Consider the following 20,186-nt stretch of genomic DNA (forward strand, 5'->3'; position numbering starts at 1 on the left):
TTGCTAAAGAGAGTAGTTTCCCTGTAAAGCACAATATTTCATCCTCCCCCTAAAGGTGAATTTCAGCCCCTCTCTCCTAAAATGGCTTGTAGCCCTTAAAGGCCTTTTTTTTTTTTCTATTCACAGCAATTACTTTTCTCACTGACCTCTCTCCTGGTTCTCTTCTCCAGGGCTGTATTAGTCAGGTATGGCTGCTGTAACAAAATACCGCAGATGGTGTGGCTTAAATAACAGACATTTATTTCTCACAGTTCTGGAGGCTGAAAGTCTAAGATCAAGCACTGGCAATTTGGTTTCTGGTGAGGGCTCTCTTCTGGGCTGGTAGAGAGGTGTCTCCTCTCTGTGTCCTCAAATGGCAGGGAGGCGGAGCAAGAAAAGGGGAAAGTAGGAGAGAGACTGAGAGATTTCTTCCTCTTCTTATAAGGTGAAAGTCCTATCAGATTAGCCCTTCATCCATATGATGTCACTTAACCTTAATTACCTCTTTAAAGACTCTGTTTCCAATACAGTCACACAGAGGGTTGGGGGCTTCAACATATGAATTTGCCAGGGACACAGCCCAGTCCATAGCAGGGGGTTTTCTCAGCTGTCCGCCCTGCAGCTTCTCCCCTAAGAGAAATTGCTGCATTAGTCTGACTTACCGTTGGAGCCTCCTGTACCCAGACTCAGTGGTTCTACCAGCCACCAACCCACAGCCCTCACCAACCCTGAGCCTACTGCTCAGGCCTCAACGGGCATCAACCTGTGGCATCAGTGGCTTTTCCTTGCTTTTGCCCCTTCTTATCACTCTCACTCACCTGATTCCAATTCTCATTCATAAATGGGAGAAGTGAAGTGGTATCAGAGCTACTGGACATTGGGAGTATGTCCTGTTAATGGACATAATCCATCATGTTTTTTAGAAAAGAAGTGCCGACGACCACTGATCAGGGATGCGTCCTTCCTCCCTAGAAGGCAACGTGCTTCAGCCACCGCCGCCTCTGCCCCAGTGCGGGCTCCAAGGCTGTCTTGGCACGTGTCTGCAATAGCCATCCCCTAGCGTCTTTCCCTGGCTAAGGCTGTTTCTTTCTTAAAAACACACCTGCATTCCCAGTTCCCACTGAATGCAGGTGTGTTCTTAAGAAAGAAAGAGCCTTAGCCAGGAATGTTTTTAGCCGGTAGTAGAAGGCTGCCTACACTGGGCACTGTTTTAGGTTCTCATATAATTTAAATAGCAAGGAGGTTCAGGGAAGAATAACCGTAACCTTGGGTAATCCACTAGGGCTTTTGCGAGTAGGAGAGCTGATACCTCACATTCTTAGCAGGTGAAAACTTGCCATGATGGAAATAGATAGTAAAGAGTTACTGACATATCCCAGATTATAGGCTGTGATATGAATTCCCAGCATGCCCAGCCCTGATTTCTGAGTTCATAAGTAATTCTAGTGAACCTTAGTAGGAATTCTGGGTAAGAAAATGAGGTTGCCATTGGTCTTGTTTGCATCACCAAGCCCAGGCATCCAGAAGAGCCCCTCACCTTGAAAAGCAGACAGATTTTAAATTAACCCCCGCCTTCCCACTTACCTTCATCTCCCTAAGAGTTTTGGCCATTTAGTTCCACATTTTGAAAGGAATACATGAGTGAAATTTGGGGAGAGAATCTGTGCTATGCAATGTTTCGTTAAAATCTTCAGTTTTTCAAGTCTCTCTAAAAAAATAAAATAAAATAAAAACACACCTGCAAATGTGTCATATGTAAGCCTTTCCATGACTGATCCAACTTGACTGTGTTTACTTACCTCTTCTATACCTCTGCAGTACATAGATCCAGCATTATTCCTGGGTTAATATGTACTTATGCCTGCATTTCTTTATGATTGCTATTAAGTTATCTCCCAAGCCTTTTCCATGAATACAAACCCTCCTTCCCCAGCTAAACTGTAAACTCCTCAAGCAAAGACTCTCTCTTCTAATTGCTATAGATTTCCGGAGGAAAAAAGGCTGGTATAGCTCTCTCTCTGTTTACCATGGGTCTGAGCAAAGGGAGGGAGGTCAGCTACATCTGTTCACTCCTCGGGATGCGTCTTTCTGTTTAAAATAATTTGTTTGCTCACCAATGCAAATACTCTGTAGCTTGAAAAGGATTCAGTGGGCTTCCCTTTTATAAATCAGGGATTTGAAAAGTTACACACACATACATTATAATCAGTCCACTAAAAGTTAGTGCAATGGATTCATGGTGAGTTTTAAGTTTTTGAATAATTCCATTTACCTACTTAGATTTATTTTTTGGCCTAAACAGAGAAAGGAACAAACTTTAAAAGGAAAATTTATAATTATGGTAGTAACTCTGAAAAGTATTATTGAAGCAGTGCTTAAAAGTAACTCGTGGCCTTCTGCTTATGACCAACAAGCCAGATTTACCTTTCTACCTTAAACTGCTAGAAAATTAGACAAGCTATGAAAAATATCAGTTTTCAGATATGAAACAACAGGCAGAATAAGACTATGATACTTGAGAGAAAGGAAATAAGAGATGTGAGGCCTTCATTCTACAAGTTACAGGTTATAGTTCAGGAACCCAAAAGAGTCCCACAGTCTTGCTGAACTGGGAAGATGTAGAATTTGGAGAGTAAAGTACTAAGGTGGGGAGCTGCACAGAGAAAGAGCTCAAGAGATCCACAGAAGGAATCCTCTTGAGACTGTGGCTCTGCACATGAGTGAGAGGAAACTACCCAAGGCTGAGAAGGAACCACCAGAAAAAAAAGTACAGAGAGCAATTCTCAGAGTTCACAAAGCACTGAGAATAGTTTGTGTTCCTACTAGCCAGAGCAGAAATAACTCAAAAAATAGGAGGTGTCAGGGAGAATTCTCAGAAGTGTATCAGCTTAGTAATGGGGCTACATTGAACCTAGACTAAAAACTGGTCTGACCCCACCCTAACAAACTTAAATGCAAGCCACCAACAGATCCATTGATTTCAAGTCAATTAACTGCAGGCCAAAAATAAATTCCACCACTGTTTAAAGGAGTATAACAAAATTCAGCATGCGATAATGTAAAATTCACAGTGCCTGACACAGAATAAACAAATTACAGCCACATAAAGAAGTAGGAATACACAGCCAGGAGAAAGTGCGATCTGTTGAAATGGAGCCAGAAATAACAGAGACAATGGAAGACAAAGATGTTAAAACAACTATTTTAAGTTTGCACCACATATTCAAGAAGCTAGAAGAAAACAAGAGTATGATAATGTAAAACATGTAAGATATTTATTAAAAGACCCAAATGGAATTTGTAGAGATGAAAAATACAATATTGATATGAAAAATGAACTTCGGAGAATTCGCAGCTGAGTAGGCACTGCAGGAGAAAATATCAATAACCATGAATACACAGCAATAAAAATATCTAAAATGATGAAAAAATTGAAAAAAGTAAACAAATCACTAGGTCCTGTAGGATAGTATCAAGTGATCTAACATACATGTAATTGGCGTCCCAAAAGGATGGGTTGGTGATAGGGAAGGGGGGCCAAAAAAACTATTTGAAGAAATAAGGGCCACAGTTTTGCAAATTTGATGAAAACCACAAAACCTATAGGTACAAGAAGCTCAACAAGCCCCATGCAGAATAAGCCTAATGAAAACATTGTAAATACACCTCATAATAAAACTGCTGAAACCCAGGGATAAAGAAAAAATTTAAAAGCAGCAAGAGGAGAAAAATTAAAATTATATTTAAAGGATCAAAGAAAAGAATGATGGCAGACTTCTTGTCAGAAGCTGTGCAAGTCAGAAGAAAGTGGAGAACTATCATTAAAGTACTGAAAGAAAAAAAAAAACTGTAAACTTAGAATTCTTTGCCCAGGAAAAAATAGCTTTCAAAAAAGAAAACTAAGTAAAGATGTGTTCAGACAACTGAGATAGTTCATAGCCAGCACGCCTGTGGTACAAGAAATGTTAAAGAAATTTCTTAGAACCCAGGAGGCGGAGGTTGTGGTGAGCCAAGATCATGCCAGTGCACTCCAGCCTGGGCAACAGTGCAAGACTCTGTCTCAAAAAAAAAAAAAAAGAAAGAAAGAAATTTCTTAGAAAGAAAGAAAATGATATCATATGGAAATTTGGATCTGAACAAAGAAATAATGGTCTCCACAGATGGTAAATCTATGAGTAACATGAAAGACAGTTTTACTCATCCAAAATCTTTTTTTAAAAATAATAGACTGTTTAAAACAAAAATAATAAAAATTTACTGTGGGCTTTAAGCATATGTAAAACCAAAATGTATGCCAACAACAGCATGAAAAATGAGAGGAGAGAAATAGAAGCATATTGTATATGATTCTTACACCATATGTGGAGTGGTATAATTTTGAAGTTAGGGTGTGATGAGTTACAGATATGTATTGTAAATCCTAGAGTAGCATTCAGCAAACTACTGGCCAACAGGCCAAATCTAGCTCACAACCTGTTTTGGCAAGTAAACATTGGAACACAGCCACAATCATTCATTTATACAATGTCTATGGCTATTTGTGCTACAATAGCAGAATGAGTAGTGTCAGTAGAGACCAGGTGGCCCACAAAGCCTGTAATATTTATTTACTATTTGACACTTTACAGGAAAAAAAAAGTTTGTCATAAAAGCAGCCATAAAATAAATTATCTACAATTATTATAGTTACTGTATTGGTAACTACATTAAATATAAATGGCTTAAGTGCCCAGGGTACTGATTAGAACTGCCAGATCCAATTTTAAAAAGCAAGAACTAGCTATATGCTGTTATGTCAGGAGTCCTGTCTCCAGACCACTCCTACATTTGGAGATTTGCTAGAAGGACTCATGAGTTTCAGCATATGATTGTATTAATACATATGGCTAAAATTTGTTATGGTGCTTTAGTAAGAATACACACATAGCCAGATCATAAAGGAAAAAGACATAGGTGGAGTCAGGAGAAATCCATGTACAGGTCTCCATATGCTGCCTCCCTCTCATGAAGGATCACATAGAGTACAGCCTCTCTCCAGCACTGGAAATGGAGTAACATTTGTGTAACATTTCTGCCCAGGGAATTCCATTAGAGACCCCAGCACCCAAGGATTTTATAAGGAGCTGGTCACATAGGCACCCTCTGTCTAGCACATTCCAAAATCCCATGCTTCCAAATAGGAAGTAGGTATTCAGTGTAAACCAAATTGTTTGCACAGTCTGGATATAGTCAACCACCCTTTTCTATTAACTGTTAACGAGGCGCTAAGTTTCTAGATGCCAGCCACAGGCCAACCTTGCTAGCAGGCATTTCTAAGGATAGCAGTCTCAAGCTTGCCTCTTAACTCTTTCAGCACAGATGACCACCAAAGCAAAGAACAAAAAAACTTCACATATCAAGCTAAACACAGGTGAGAAGAAAAAGATGAGAAAAAAATATAATATAAAAACTAATCGAAAGGAAGTTGTAGAGGCTATATAAAAATCAAACTATATTTTTAAATAAGCAATATTACCATGGATGAAGAGGAGTATTATGTAATAAGTCAATTTGTGAAGAGCACATAACAATCCTTAGTATATAGGCACCTCATAACAAAGCATCAAAATACATAAAGCAAAAAAAAAGATGATAGAATCAAAAGGAGAAATAAATCCACAATTATAGTTGGTTTCAAAACTCCTCTCTCAATAATTAGTAGAACAAGTAGACAGAAAACCAGTTAGGACAAAAAATGATCAACCAACTTCCCAATTTTACAGACACTCCAACAATGGCAGAATACGCATGCTTTTCAAGAGCACATGGAACATTCACCAATATCAACTATATTTTATGTCATAAAACAATATGAGAGGATTAAAATCATACACAGTATATCAACTGACCATAGCGTAATTGAACTAAAAATAAATAACAGAAAGATAATCAGAAAATCTACAAGTATTTGGAAATTAAATAGCATATTTCTAAATAATTCTAACATATCGAATAAAATAAAAATAAAAATATATAAAATTGGTAACATGTAGCTAAAGCAGAACTTAGAGGGAGATGTATAGCATGAGATGCAAATATCAGCAATGAAAAAAGTTCCCAAATCAATTATCTAAGCTGCACCTTAAGAAACTAGGAAAAAAACAGCAAAACGAATCCAAAGTAAACAAAAGGAAGGAAACGATAAAGAGCAGAATTAATGAAAGTGAAAACAAAAATTATAAAACTTTATGAAACCAAAAGCTAGTTCTTTTTAAAAATGAATAAAATTAATAAACATTTACCTGAATTTATAAGAAAAAAGAGAAAAAACAAAAACTTGAAAAAATCAGGATGGAAGGGGAGATATCATCATAAATCCTATAGACATTAAAAGCATTTTAAGAGAATATGAATAATTTTCTGCGATTAAATTCAACCACTTAAATGAAGTGAACCAATTCCCTATGAGACTCCATCAAAGCTCACCCCAGTAAAATGTATAACCTAAATAGCCCATATCTATTTTAAAAATTGAATTCGTAATTTAAAATTTCCCACAAAGAAAACCCCTGATCCACAAAGTATCCTTGGTAAATTTTACAAACATTTAAGGATGAAATAATAGCAACTTTACATGAACTCTTCTACGTCCAGGAAGATGGAGTAGACATATGTTTCCCTATTCCTCCTGCTAAGTATAAATAAAAACCATGGCCAATTTATATAGAAGAAACATAAGACTCTGAAACATGTAGAGAGGAATGAAGACTATCTAGGAACCTCAGGACCCAAGAAAGGACATGATAGTGAGTTTCTTGGATTTTCTTTATGCCTCATAGACCTCAGAATGGGAGAAAAAAAAAAAAAAAAAGCCAGCAAACCAGAAATGCCAGTGGATGCTGACAAAACAGCAACAACAACAAAACTGTTCTCTTCATCAGAGAGAGAGATGAACCAGCGAAGAGACAGCCTAGCAAGACAGAAAACTTTTAGACAATAAACATGCTACTTCAGCCATACACCACAGAAAAAACAGGAATCCTTATCGTGATTGAAATGTTTTGTGTCTTGACTGTATCAGTGTCAATATCTTGCTTGTGATACTGGACTATAGTTTTGCAAGCTGTTACCATTAGGGGAAACCAGGTAAAGGGTACACAAGATCTGTCTGTATTATTTCTTACAACTATAAATGTACCTATAATTATCTCAAAATTGTAAGTTTAATTTAATGTTTTAAATCACCATACAAAACCTGCAGATGTTTATAACAGCATTATTCATAACTGCCAAAACTTGGAAGCAACCAAGATGTAGCTCAGTAGGTAAATGGAAAAACTGCAGTACATCCGGACAGTGGATTGTTATTCAATGCTTAAAAAAAAAATAAAATTAGCTTTCAAGCCATGAAAAGAAACTGAGGGAACTTAAACACATATTACTAAGTGAAAGATGCCGATATGGAAAGGCTACATACTGTATTATTCTAACTATGTGACGTTCTGAAAAAGGTAAAATAATGGAGGCAGTAAAAACTCTGGTTGCCCAGAGTTAAGAGTGACGATGGCATGAGTAGGTCAAGCACAGAAAAATTTTAGGACACTGAAACAATAATGATGAATATGATACTATAATGTTGGACACTTGTCATATACTATAATGACACAACATGATACTATATTTGTACGATACTGTAACGGTGGATACATAAAATTATACTGCAATAATATATAATACTATAATGGTGGATACTTGTTATTACACTATAATGATACAATATGATACTATAAGGGTAGATGCATGTCATTATAAATTTGTCCAAACACATAGAATGTACAACACAAAGGGCAAACTGGGGTAAACTAGGGACTCTGAGTGATAATGAGGTGAATGCAGGTTCATTACATGTAACAAATGTACCGCTCTGGTGGGGAATGCGGATCATGGCGGAGGCTGTGCATGTGTCCAGGGAAATCGCTGTACTTTCTGCTCAATTTGCTGTGAAACTAAAACTGCCCTAAAAAAATAAAGTATATATTTTTTAAAAAAGCAGAGAAAACTTCTCAACAAATTTTATGAAAACAGAATTAACGTGACACCAAATACCTTATGAGCAAATGACAGATGAGCTTTCCCCATAAACACAAATGAAAAACTCCTTAGCAAAATGTTAACAAATCAAATCACACGATATAAGAAAAAGATGATATGTCATGGCTAAATGCGGTAATCCTAGGAATACAAGATTACTAATCACACAATATAAGAAAAGGATAATATATCATGGCTAAATGCAGTAAGCCTAGGAATACAAGATTACTTTTAAGATTCAAAAATCAGTCAGTGAAGTTTACCATATTAATGTGCTAAATTTAAACATTGTGTGATCATCTTCATAAATGCAGAAAAGGCGTTTGATGAAATTGAACACCAAATCTTCATTTTAAAGTATCAAAAAAAAAAAAAAAAAACAGAAATCAAAGGAAATGTCAACTTAAAGGAAATCCAAAGAAAACAGATTTAATGGTGAGGGACGGCCTGCTTTCTCTCTAAGTTTGGGAACAAGGCCAGGTTTTCCACCGTCGTCACTTTTGTTCACCATGACCGTGAACGTCCTTGATAATGCAGTAAGGGAAGACATGGCTACACACAGGGTCTCATAAGACAAGGGAATGATCTTTTTTGACCATTGAATTTGTCCTTTGCACTAAATTTAATCTTTACACTTAATGTTATTTTATTAACCAGTTAAAGGGAAACAATTACTACGTAAGCTATACAATGCATGTAGCAATGAATTATCACATAACTACAGATATGAGGAAGACCATATTGTCTGAGAAGCTTGATTTGGGCTCAGAGACATAAGCAGCATTTGAAACCCTTTTCTCAGAAGCCTGTGTACACTAAAACAGAGATTCCAAGGAAAGGAAACAGTTTTTTTCTATTTTAACCTAATAAGGATATTCATTTCAGCAGATCCTTAAGGAAATCTACCGGAACAAACTTGCTCATCAAATTCGGGTTTGTTTGAAAGTGATAAACTTTGGTGGCACATACAGGGCTCTTTTACATCCCATTGAGCCTTGATGTGGCCTCAGATTCATCACAATGCTCTGGTCATCCACCTCAAAACATCTGGCTAGATACATGGAATGAAATCTATTTTCTATCCCTGTATAAAGTGCTGTTACTTGGAGGGAAACATTTGTAATTCACACTGTACTCATTCAGGCTGGTCCATCTGTCGCCAGTCTGATGAGGGATATTTGTCTTTTCTTTAAAATATTAAGGTTTTTATCTCTTAAAATAGTACGGCCACCACACACTACAGTCTAGAAAGTGAATTTGTAATAATTACACTCCGTGTGGGAAGTTCATAAAAAAGTTACCAGCGTAGTTTATTTCTTATAAATCAGGAGCCTCTGGCTGTCACTCAGGAGACTGAAATATGTTCATCTTAAGGTAGGTATGCTTAACTGTTTTTAAGAATTCCAAAAGTGGGCCAGGCACGGTGGTTCACACCTGTAATCCCAGCACTTTGGGAGGCCAAGGCGGGCAGATCACAAGGTCAGAAGTTCGAGACCAGCCTGGCCAACATGGTAAAACCCTGTCTCTACTAAAAATACAAAAAAAATTAGCTGGGCGTGGTGGCACACGCCTGTAATCCCAGCTACTTGGGAGGCTGAGGCAGGAGAATTGCTTGAGCTCAGGAGGTGGAGGTTGCAGTGAGCAGAGATTGTGTCCCTGCACTCCAGCCTGGGTGACAGAGCAAGATGCCATCTCGAGAAAAAAAAAAAAAAAGCATTCCAAAAGTTAAGAGGAAGAGTTAGACCTAGAATTCTATGTGCCAGTCTCCTTTCCCACAGGCCAGGAGACTCCAGGCCCTATGGAGGTGAGAACATCTTACATTTTAGCAGTCTGCCCTTGATGAAACAGCCAAATGCTGTCAGGTGCCCTAACACCTGTTACAGAAATCACAACCATAGAAATGGGGTCTTCAAGAAATTGCCACAGATCACTGGCAGAGCCAAAGTTACAAAGTTTGCTTTTAAAGATGGTGTTCAGGCCGGGCGTGGTGGCTCACGCCTGTAATCCCAGCACTTTCGGAGGGTGAGGCAGGCTGATCCCTTGAGGTCAGGAGTTCAAGACCAGCCTGGCCAACATGGTGAAACCCTGTCTCTACTAAAAATACAAAAATGAGCCAGGCGTGGTGGCAGGTGCCTGTAATCCCAGCTACTCAAGAGGCTGAGGCAGGAGAATCACATGAACCCGGGAGGCGGAAGTTGCAGTGAGCAGAGATTGCACCACTGCACTCCAGCCTGGGCAACAGAGTGAGACTCTGTCTCTGAAAAAAAAAAAAAAAAAAAGATGGTGTTCAGTGTAAACCTTTCTTTACAAATCCTATCTAGCTGTTGAAAGAGTGTCCCTTAAAGTTGATTACGTATCCAATAGCTCGATTTCTGAAGGAAATCCCTGATTTGGGGTAATAGAAATCTTTGCAGGCGTTGGCTTCTTGGATTTCTAAGCTGCATGCAGGAGAGTCATGGAATTTGAGCTTTAGGGTAGGGTCATGTGGCACTGAACCCACAAATGGTTTAAAGCCTGCAATGGGAAGCAATTGTTTTTGTTTTTGTATTTGTTTTTTTGAGACAGAGTCTCGCTCTGTCGCCCAAGCTAGAGTGCAGTGGCACGATCTCAGCTCACTGCAAGCTCCGCCTCCCGGGTTCCCACCATTCTCCTGCCTTAGCCTCCCGAGTAGCTGGGACTACAGGCGCCCGCCACCTCGCCTGGCTAGTTTTTTGTATTTTTTTAGTAGAGACGGGGTTTCACCATGTTAGCCAGGATGGTCTCGATCTCCTGACCTCATGATCCACCCGTCTCGGCCTCCCAAAGTGCTGGGATTACAGGCTTGAGCCACCACGCCCGGCCAGCAATTGTGTTTTTTGAAACACTGTCAGTAGACAGTTGAGACTCCGACATCAGAGCAGGGAGGATTTTCAAGGACCAGCTTCTGTGAGACAAACTTTCCAAAGCAAGTACTAAACAGGACAGTCATTATGTCACCCAACCCGGAGTCACATTCAAATGACATGAACAAGGATGGATAACTCTTGTCCGCCTGGGTGCCATGAGCCAAGGGTCTCTGGGGCCAGTTATTTGGAGGGACTTCCCGCCTTCTCACTCGTTCCCCCTCCCATTCTTTATCTTCAGGGGGAGCTGACTATGACCAGCCACATGGAGAACTTACAGAATGCCCTGTACTTCGACCTGGTGCCAGAGTCCTGGGCTAGACGGGCCTACCCTTCCACAGCAGGCCTGGCAACCTGGTTTCTAGACCTCCTCAACAGAATCAAGGAGCTAGAGGCTTGGACAGGCGACTTTACAATGCCCTCCACTGTGTGGCTGACAGGCTTCTTCAACCCCCAGTCGTTCCTGACTGCCATCATGCAGTCCACGGCTCGTAAGAATGAGTGGCCACTGGACCAGATGGCCCTGCAATGTGACGTGACAAAGAAGAACAGAGAAGAGTTTAGGAGTCCTCCTCGGGAAGGGGCCTACATCCACGGCCTCTTCATGGAAGGTGCCTGCTGGGACACACAGGTAAAGCTTGGGATGAACCAAAGGGTATCTTTCTGGAGGCTGATTAAATACACATTGCTTCCTATGAAGTGTGACTACTAAAAGAGATGTTCCTGAATCTTTTTCTCTAGATAACCTTTCTTTGCTTGAGGCCATCAAGCCATTTTTATTTAGCCAGGGATGGTGCAAAGAGCATAGCCTTTGCAGAGGCAGTAGAGTGGAGAGGTTAATAGCAAGGTCTTTGGAACCAGACTGGCTGGATCTGAATCCCAGCACCACCATTTATTAACTCTGTAACCTTAGATATAGTTTCACCTTTCCAGACCTCACCTGTTAGATGGGAGAATAGCGTCATTGTAAAAATTAAACGAGCCAATATGTAAGACAGTTGAACAGGGCCTGGCACATAGGCAGTGCTCAAAATGTGTTGGAGTCAGCTATCTCTGCTGCTGCTGCTACTGTGTGTCTGTCATCCAGGCTGGAGTGCAGTGGCACGATCTCGGCTCACTGCAACCTCCGCCTCCTGAGTTCAAGCAATTCTCCTGCCTCACCTCCTTGGTCCGCTTTCCTCATTCATGAGCTCTCAAAGGGCAGGAATCTTCTGCCTTTTATGTTGTCCTATGTTGGCGAAGAGGAGCCAGTAGATATCCCTTAAAGTGGCATTTTGAAAGGATTCCTCATCAAAGGCTAATAAAAACGTGAGTCACATGAGATTGGAGATGTTTTGTCACCGGTAAGAAACTAGCAAACAAGCACAGATGGCTGGGATAAATGTAATGAACAAGAATGGATAATTCTAGAAGTGTACACTTGTACGCATAATCTGGAAAGAGTCCCTAGTCAAATATCCCACTTGACAGCTAACACTAAACTATTCTTAGCAGTCAACATAAAGCTAATGGGGCAAAACTGTTAGAAGATCCAGAAGATCCCAGGAGGCCATGTGAATATGCAAATAGAAATTTACTTGGTTAAGTAGTACCCCCAAAAATTCATGTCCAGGCATAACCCCAGAATGAGTATTTAGAAATAAGGTCTTTGCAGATGTCATTAATTAAGATGAGGTCATACTGGATTATCATGAACCCTAAATCCAATGACCAGTACCCTTACAAGAAGACCACACAGGTTGGGCACAGTGGCTCACACCTGTAATCCCAGCACCTTGGGAGGCCGAGGCGGGCAGATCACCTGAGGTCAGGAGTTTGAGACCAGCCTGACCAACAGGGCGAAACCCTGTCTCTACTAAAAGTACAAAATTAGCCAGGCGTGGTGGTGCATGCCTGTTATCCCAGCTACTCGGGAGGCTGAAGCAGGAGAATCGCTTGAATCCAGGAGGCAGAGGTTGCAGTGAGCCGAGATTGCACCATTGCATTCCAGCCTGAGCAACAAGAGCAAAACTCCATCTCAAAAAAAAAAAAAGACGACGACGACCACCTAGATGGACACAGATATGGGAACAATAGACACTGTGGATTATTAGAGGGTGGAGGGAAGGGTAGGGGTTAATAAAAACTACCTATCTGGTACTATGCTCACTAACTAGATGAGGGGATCCATACTCCAAACCTCAGCATCATACAATATTCCCATGTAACAAATCCACACATGTACCCCCTGTATCTAAGAGTTGAAATTTTTTTAAAAAGAAACTAAAAGGCAAAGGAGATGGAAAATTTTGTTGAGACATGTTTTATAATGCTTACCGTTTTGTTGGATATAGCAAGTAACAGTCTCCTGGAGTACTATTAGCAGTAGGAAATGCATTCATTCCATATAGGCTTTCAGTTAAACAAATTACCTCAAAAAAACAAAACAAAGAAGACCATGTAGAGACACAGAAGAGAATTCCCTATGAAGAGAGAGGCAGAGATTGGAGTGATGCATCTACAAGCTGAGGAATTCCAGGGATTGCCAGTAACCATCAGAAGCTAGGAAAGGTATGGGATGGTTTCTGCTTCAGAACCTCCAGGAGGACCAACTCTGCCCACACTTTGACTTAGGACTTCTGGCCTCCAGAACTATGAGATAATATGTTGTTTCAAGCCATCCAGTTTGTGGCATTTTATTATGCCAGAACTAGGAAAGCAATTCAAGAGCCAACAGAAAGGACAGTAAAGTAGAATAATGTTTAGATATCCTGAATCTTGAAAAGGAAGTTGACTTCCCTCTCTCCACTTGAACATTTGCACAAGATTGTGTCAGTAGAGATCATATATGGATTGTATTAGGTATAAGGTGGCCTAGAGCAAGCCACAGCTATTAGTAGAATCCTCCAAACCACCAAAATGAGAGAAGTACCAAAAGGAAGGTAGGCAAGAAGCTCATAAGGAAAGTCAGTGACACTGGAGGTGGGGGAAGGATATCAGTTTAAATTGTCAACCTCCCATTTTTCATACCTCATTGTAAATAATAATAAAAACTTCCCCCAAATCAATACTTGTTCACCATAAGCTGTTGTTCTCAAAGGTTTTATCCCAGAAAGATGTCAGCAAAAATGGAAGAGTCAGGACCTCCTAAAATCCTCTCCTCCATAAAACAATGAGAACATTCACAAAAACTGAGTCAGAATCAACTTTCTTAGAATTCTGGAAATTAACCAAAGGCTTTCAGCAATCCAAGAAGTGTTTATTCAAGCAAAACAGCTGAATCTCAGTAGGAAGAACAGTCTATGGCCTTTTAACTTGTCTATTCTCATCTCTACCCAACCCCTAGCTTGGAGGTTGCCTATAAAACCAACAGACCGCAATCACAGTGAAAACCAGTAACCTAGAAACCACTGAAAGGGGCAAAATGGGGTTGGAGCACTTTCAAAGCCCTGTTAACCCCACAAAAAACTGTCATTATTTTGCCTGTCCATGGATTCCCTGGACTCACAAGTCTTTCTTATTTCACCTGAGTTGGAACTCACCCAGAGTAACAGCCTTTCTCCCCAGGGCATTTGTTGAAGACAATCAAAGACAACTGCTTAACACTGCAGTTTGTCTGAAGTGGTAGATAATAGCAAAGCAAACAATAGGCTAACCAAAAAGCTTACAAGGGTAAGCTGGAGAATGAGATGGCTACAGGGGGCTTTGAAAACTGCTGACATGTTCCTGGAAATCTAGGCCATGCCTATGTGCAGATCTGTGCACACACCCACAGCTGTGGACATGCTCAAGAGAGTTGAGAAGGCTGTACACTGTAGCTAACCTTGAGGTTCTAGGAAAACAGGGGAGTTAAATCTAAGTTAAATTGCCTGGCTAAGCATTGAAGGTGTGCTCCAACACTTGCACACAGCCACTCAGCCAAGACTTTGTGACTTACTGGTTCCGGGCATTTAAGAAAAATCTGTCCAATTATTTGGTGACCTCTAAGCTAATAGGGCAGGCCACTTCAGTTGCCATACTTGACAAAGAATATAGACTTTACAGAATCAGTTCAGAAAAGTCACTAAACAAACCCTGAAGAGAGAGAGAATATGATTTGCAGAGTGGCCACATTATTTAAAATGTCCAAGTTTTCAACAAAACAAATTATGACATACAAAGAAACAAAAATGAATGGCCCATACACAAGGAAGAAAGCAATCAACACAAAGTATTCCTGAGGGGGATCAAATACTGGACTTGCTAGACAAAGACTTTAAATCGGCTATTTTAAATATGTTCCAATAACCAAAAGAAACCATGTCTAAATAACTGAAGAAAATTGTGTCAACAATGTATTACTGAATAGAGAATACAGAGAGGAAAATTGTATGTTTTTAAAAGAATAAAGTAGAAACTCTGGAGTTGAAAAATATAATACCCAAAATGAAAACTCAATAGAGGAATTCAATAGCAGAATTGAATAGGCAGAAAAATCAGCAAATTTAGAATCAGGTGAATTGAAATTATCCAGTTAGAAGAAAAAAAATGAGAAAATGAAGTGTCTCAGAGACGTGTGGGACACCATCAAGCATACTAACATATGCACAATGACAGTTTAGAAAGGAAAGGAGAGATAAAGGGCCAGAAAGACTATCTGAAGAGATAATGACCCAAAACTGTCCAAATTGGAAGAAAAACATTAATTTACATGTCCAAGAAGCTCAGTGAAATTCAAGTAGAACAAACTCTGAGATCCATACCGAGACATATTATAGTCAAATTGGTAAAAGATAAAGACAAGGAGAAAATCTTAAAAGCAACAAAAGTGGCTCATCACTTACAAGGGGTTCTCAGTGAGAGTAATAGCTGACTGCTCATCAGAAACCATGAAAGAGAAGGCAGTAGGATGGCATAGTCAAAATGCTGAAAGAAAAAGACTATCTGCCAAGAATCCTACCTGCAGCAAAACTCTCTTTCAAAAGTGAAGAAAGTTAGATATTCTCAGATTTTTTAAGAAGACAGAGAGAGAAAGAATTCATCACTAGTAAACCAGCCTTATAGGAAATACTAAAGGGAGTCCTTCAGGCAGAAAGGAGAGGACACTAGACAGAAACTCAAGTCCACACAAAGATAGAGAATATGGATAAAGGCAATTACATATGTAAGTATAAAAGATAGTATAAATGCATAATTTGTAATTTTTATTTCTCTTCTATCTAATTTAAAGGACAACTGCATAAGGAAATAATTATAAATCTGTGTTGATATATAGAAATGTATAAAGATGTAATGTAAATGATGAAAACAGCCCAAAGGAGGGAGACGAGACGGAGCTATACAAGATTAGTTTTTGTATACCATTGAAAGTAAGCTGGAATTAGGCCAGGCACAGTGGCTCAGGCGTGTAATCCAAGCACTTTGGGAGGATGAGGTGGTTGGATCACTTGAGGTCAGGAGTTCGAGACCAGCGTGACCAACATGGCAAAGTTAGCCAAGCATGGTGGCACCCACCTGTAGTCTCAGCTACTGGGGAGGCTGAGGCAGAATTGCTTGAACTCAGGAGGCAGAGGTTGCAGTGAGCTGAGATCATGCCATTGCACTCCAGCCTGAGCAACAGAGTGAGACTCCATCTCAAAAAAAAAAAAAGTAAGCTGGAATTAATCTGAAATAGATTGTTATGTACATTAGAATTGTTTGTTTGTTTGTTTTTTTAAGACTGGGTGATTTGCTTTGCCACCCAGGCTAGAGTGCAGTGGCATGAACAGGGCTCACTGCACCTCAACTTCCTGGGCTCAAGCAATCCTCTTGCCTCAGCTCCCAAGTAGCTGGGACTACAGGCATGTGCCACCATGCCTGGCTAACTTTTTTGAATTTTAGTAGAGATGAGTTTTCCCTATGTTGCCCAGGCTGGTCTCCAACTCCTGAGCTCAAGAGATCTTCCTGCCTTGGCCTCCCAGGGTGCTGAGATTACAGGTGTAAGGCACCATACCCAGCCTTGGAATGGTAATTGTAATCCCCAAGGCAATTACTAATAATTTAAAAAATAGTAAACAAGGGAAATTAAAATGATACACTAGCGTATGTCTATTAATACAAGAGAAGACAATAATGGAGAACTAGAGAAATAAAAAAGACATAGACATATGGAAAACAAATAGCAGATTCTACTTAATCAGTGATTACATTAAATGTGAATGGATTAAGCACTACCATTTTAAAAAGGCAGAGATTAGCTAAATGAATTTTAAAAAATAAACCACGAAACCCATCATGATCCAATTATATCATTTCCACAAAAGACACATTTTGGATTGGAAGATACCAATAGGTTAAAAGTAAACAGATGGAAACAGATATGCCATGAAAACAGTAACCAAAAGGCAGCTGAGAGGCTATACTATATCAGACAAAATGGCCTTTATAAGATACAAATTGTTACCGAAAAATAAATAGGATAGAAATTATAGAGAAAAAAAGGACATTTTATGAGAATAAAAAGATCAACCCATCAAGAAGATACAATTGTAAATATGGAGGCACCTAACAAAAGAGCCCCCAAAAAATACAAAACAGAAACTGGCAGAATTAAAGGAAGAAATAAACAATTCAACCATAATAATTGGAGCTGTCAATACCTCCTGCTAATGTGACTGCTAATGATTATAGAGTTTCTTTTTGGGGAGATGAAAATGTTTTAGAATTAGACAGTGATCATGATTATACAACTTTGTCAACATACCGAAAACCAATAAATTATGCACTTTAAAAGGATTGGTTTTACAGTATGTGGGAAAAAGAAGAGGTTCTACCTCTGTTCCTTATCCTTGCCATAAACATTCATCTCTGTGGGGCAAGGAGGTCCCCATTGTTTACCTTAATTCTGTTACTCACCATCCCTTACCTCATCAGCCTCTAAAAGAAGTGAAGAGGTACATCCTTCCCTTTAAATAAATTTAACGCAAATAAACCAGATTTTGTCCATGGCATAAAGGCCTCAGAGTCACATGGACACAAAGAATCTGTGAAACACTCTGAATCAGCATTTCCCAGAGTACGTTCCATAAAGCACTAGTGCCATGGGAAATGAACAGGTTGCAAAGAGAAAGGTTCTGTGGTCAAATAAGTTTGGGAAACATCAGGTTAAATAAACTGTTTTCTTTATTCCTAGGACTTCTTGTCTTCAGTGTGGTAGTGTATGTTGTAAAATGTCAAGTCCAGAGTATGGTAAGCACCACTTCCCAAATTTATTTGACCAAGGGAGACTTTGGCTCCGCAGAACATTTCTCGGGACTAGTAGGAAAAATTGCTCTGTACAGCTGTATTGAAATAGCTCAGAAAATCATACGGAGGCCTCATCTGGAAAGCTACAGAAGAGTCAGGTCCACATTACACGAGTAAAGATAGAATGTAGCTCTCTCTACTCTAGAGGATGGAGGAGGTTGCATATGAAACAGAAAAGAAACAGAAACAGGACATAACAAAAGCCTTAAAAGCTAAAGCATTTGCTGGCAGAAACTGTGTCTTAGTCATCTTTAAATCCCCAGCACCTAGCCTGACATCTGACAAATATACACATTCGATATGCTTGTGAAATGAATTAATGGAAAAACAAACTAGGGGAGAATCAAGCTCCAAAGGGATTCATTTGTATATGATAAATAATAGCTTTTGGAACTCTGCTTCACCTGATTTAGGCTGAGAAAAATAGAAACGTGTTTCTACATATCAGATGCATTCCATCACAGGCTGCTGAGAAAACCTGGAAGGGGGCAGGCATAAAGGCAGCCATGGCAACCCAGTCTTTCCTCCCTTGGATCTGCTGACAAGAGCAAGGCTGGTTGGCTGGGCTCTGGGTCTGATCTCAGGTGTCTCTTCTCATGTTTTATCCTCAGGCTGGGATCATTACAGAGGCAAAGCTGAAGGATCTGACGCCCCCTATGCCTGTGATGTTCATCAAGGCCATTCCTGCAGATAAGCAGGACTGCCGCAGTGTCTATTCCTGTCCTGTGTACAAGACCAGTCAGCGGGGACCCACCTACGTGTGGACTTTCAACCTGAAGACTAAGGAAAACCCATCCAAGTGGGTTCTGGCTGGAGTAGCCTTGCTTCTCCAGATTTAGCTTCCTGCAGAGCCACCGAGAAAATAAAAAGGCTGGGCTTGGAGGCTGCCCAGAGGGACAGGTGGGTGAAGGGTGACCATAGACACTTAGAAAGATAAGAAACCATGAGCACTCACAATTCTGTAGAATTCTTCTAGGGAACTTGGAGAGGTGTGCCTAAAGTGAGGTTGAGCTGGAGGAATATGGGCCCAGGAACCAAAGGAGGATAATTTCATGATGCTAAACCTTTCTTAATAAAATGATTTACTCTCCCACTGTGTCTGGCCTAGGATTTGAGAGCTGCTGAGTCATAAATGATCATGTAGCAACCAAGAGAAATAAGCCACAAACACCTGGGCCCTGACCTTATTACACAACACTCTCCCAGGTGCTCTTTTTCCAGGCCACCCCACGCAGTCCTTGACCAGTGGCACTGGCATCACCCATGAACCAGAATCTCCATTTTAACAATCTCTCTGGAAAATCTGTACGCACACTATAGTTTGAGAATCACTACCCTGGGGCAGGGGTCACCAAAATTTTTCCATAAAGAGCCAGTTCGTGAATACTTTACGATTTACCATGCCTCTGTTTGAACTTTGCAACTTTGCCATGGTAGCCCAACAGCAACCATAAACGATGAGTAAATGAAGGGGTGTGATTGCATTCTAACAAACTTTATTTACAAAAACAAGCAATGGGCCATATTTTGCTGATCCCTGCTGTAGAGGATAAGGGATGTGTATACTGATATTTATCCTTCATTAATTCATGCATCCACTCAATACATTTTAATCTAACACCTACTATTTGTTGTGGATACAGTGTGAACAAGCAAACAGGAAGTATCTCCATCATCCTTTAGATCATTTAAGAGGAAGCCAAGAAGAAACATTTATTCTAAAGCCTTTATTTTCCAGATGGAGTCTCGCTCTGTCACCCAGGCTGGAGTGGCACTGGCGCGATCTCAGCTCACTGCAACCTCTGCCACCCGGGTTCAAGCGATTCTCCTGCCTCAGCCTCCTGACTAGCTGGGATTACAGGCGCCCGCCACCACGCCTGGCTAATTTTTATATTTTTAGTAGAAATGGGGTTCCACCATGTTAGTCAGGCTGATCTCGAACTCCTGACCTCAGGTGATCCGCCCACCTCAGCCTCCCAAAGTGCTGGGATTACAGGCGTGAGCCACCGCGCC

General features: G+C 40.1%; 1 protein-coding gene across 1 annotated transcript in view; it reads left to right on the top strand.

The window, feature by feature from the left end:
* DNAH9 (dynein axonemal heavy chain 9) overlaps nucleotides 1–19,262 on the top strand; it is a 376,944-nt gene extending 357,682 nt beyond the window's left edge. Inside the window, exons 68-69 of the mRNA XM_015118601.3 lie at nucleotides 11,173–11,562; nucleotides 18,785–19,262. Of these exons, the coding sequence (XP_014974087.3) occupies nucleotides 11,173–11,562; nucleotides 18,785–19,012 (618 nt within the window). The 3' untranslated portion in view covers nucleotides 19,013–19,262. The remainder of the gene's footprint in view (nucleotides 1–11,172; nucleotides 11,563–18,784) is intronic.
* The last annotated feature ends 924 nt before the right edge of the window (nucleotides 19,263–20,186 follow it).

The sequence above is a fragment of the Macaca mulatta genome, chromosome 16, assembly GCF_049350105.2.
Source record: "Macaca mulatta isolate MMU2019108-1 chromosome 16, T2T-MMU8v2.0, whole genome shotgun sequence".
Classification (NCBI taxonomy): Eukaryota; Metazoa; Chordata; class Mammalia; order Primates; family Cercopithecidae; genus Macaca; species Macaca mulatta.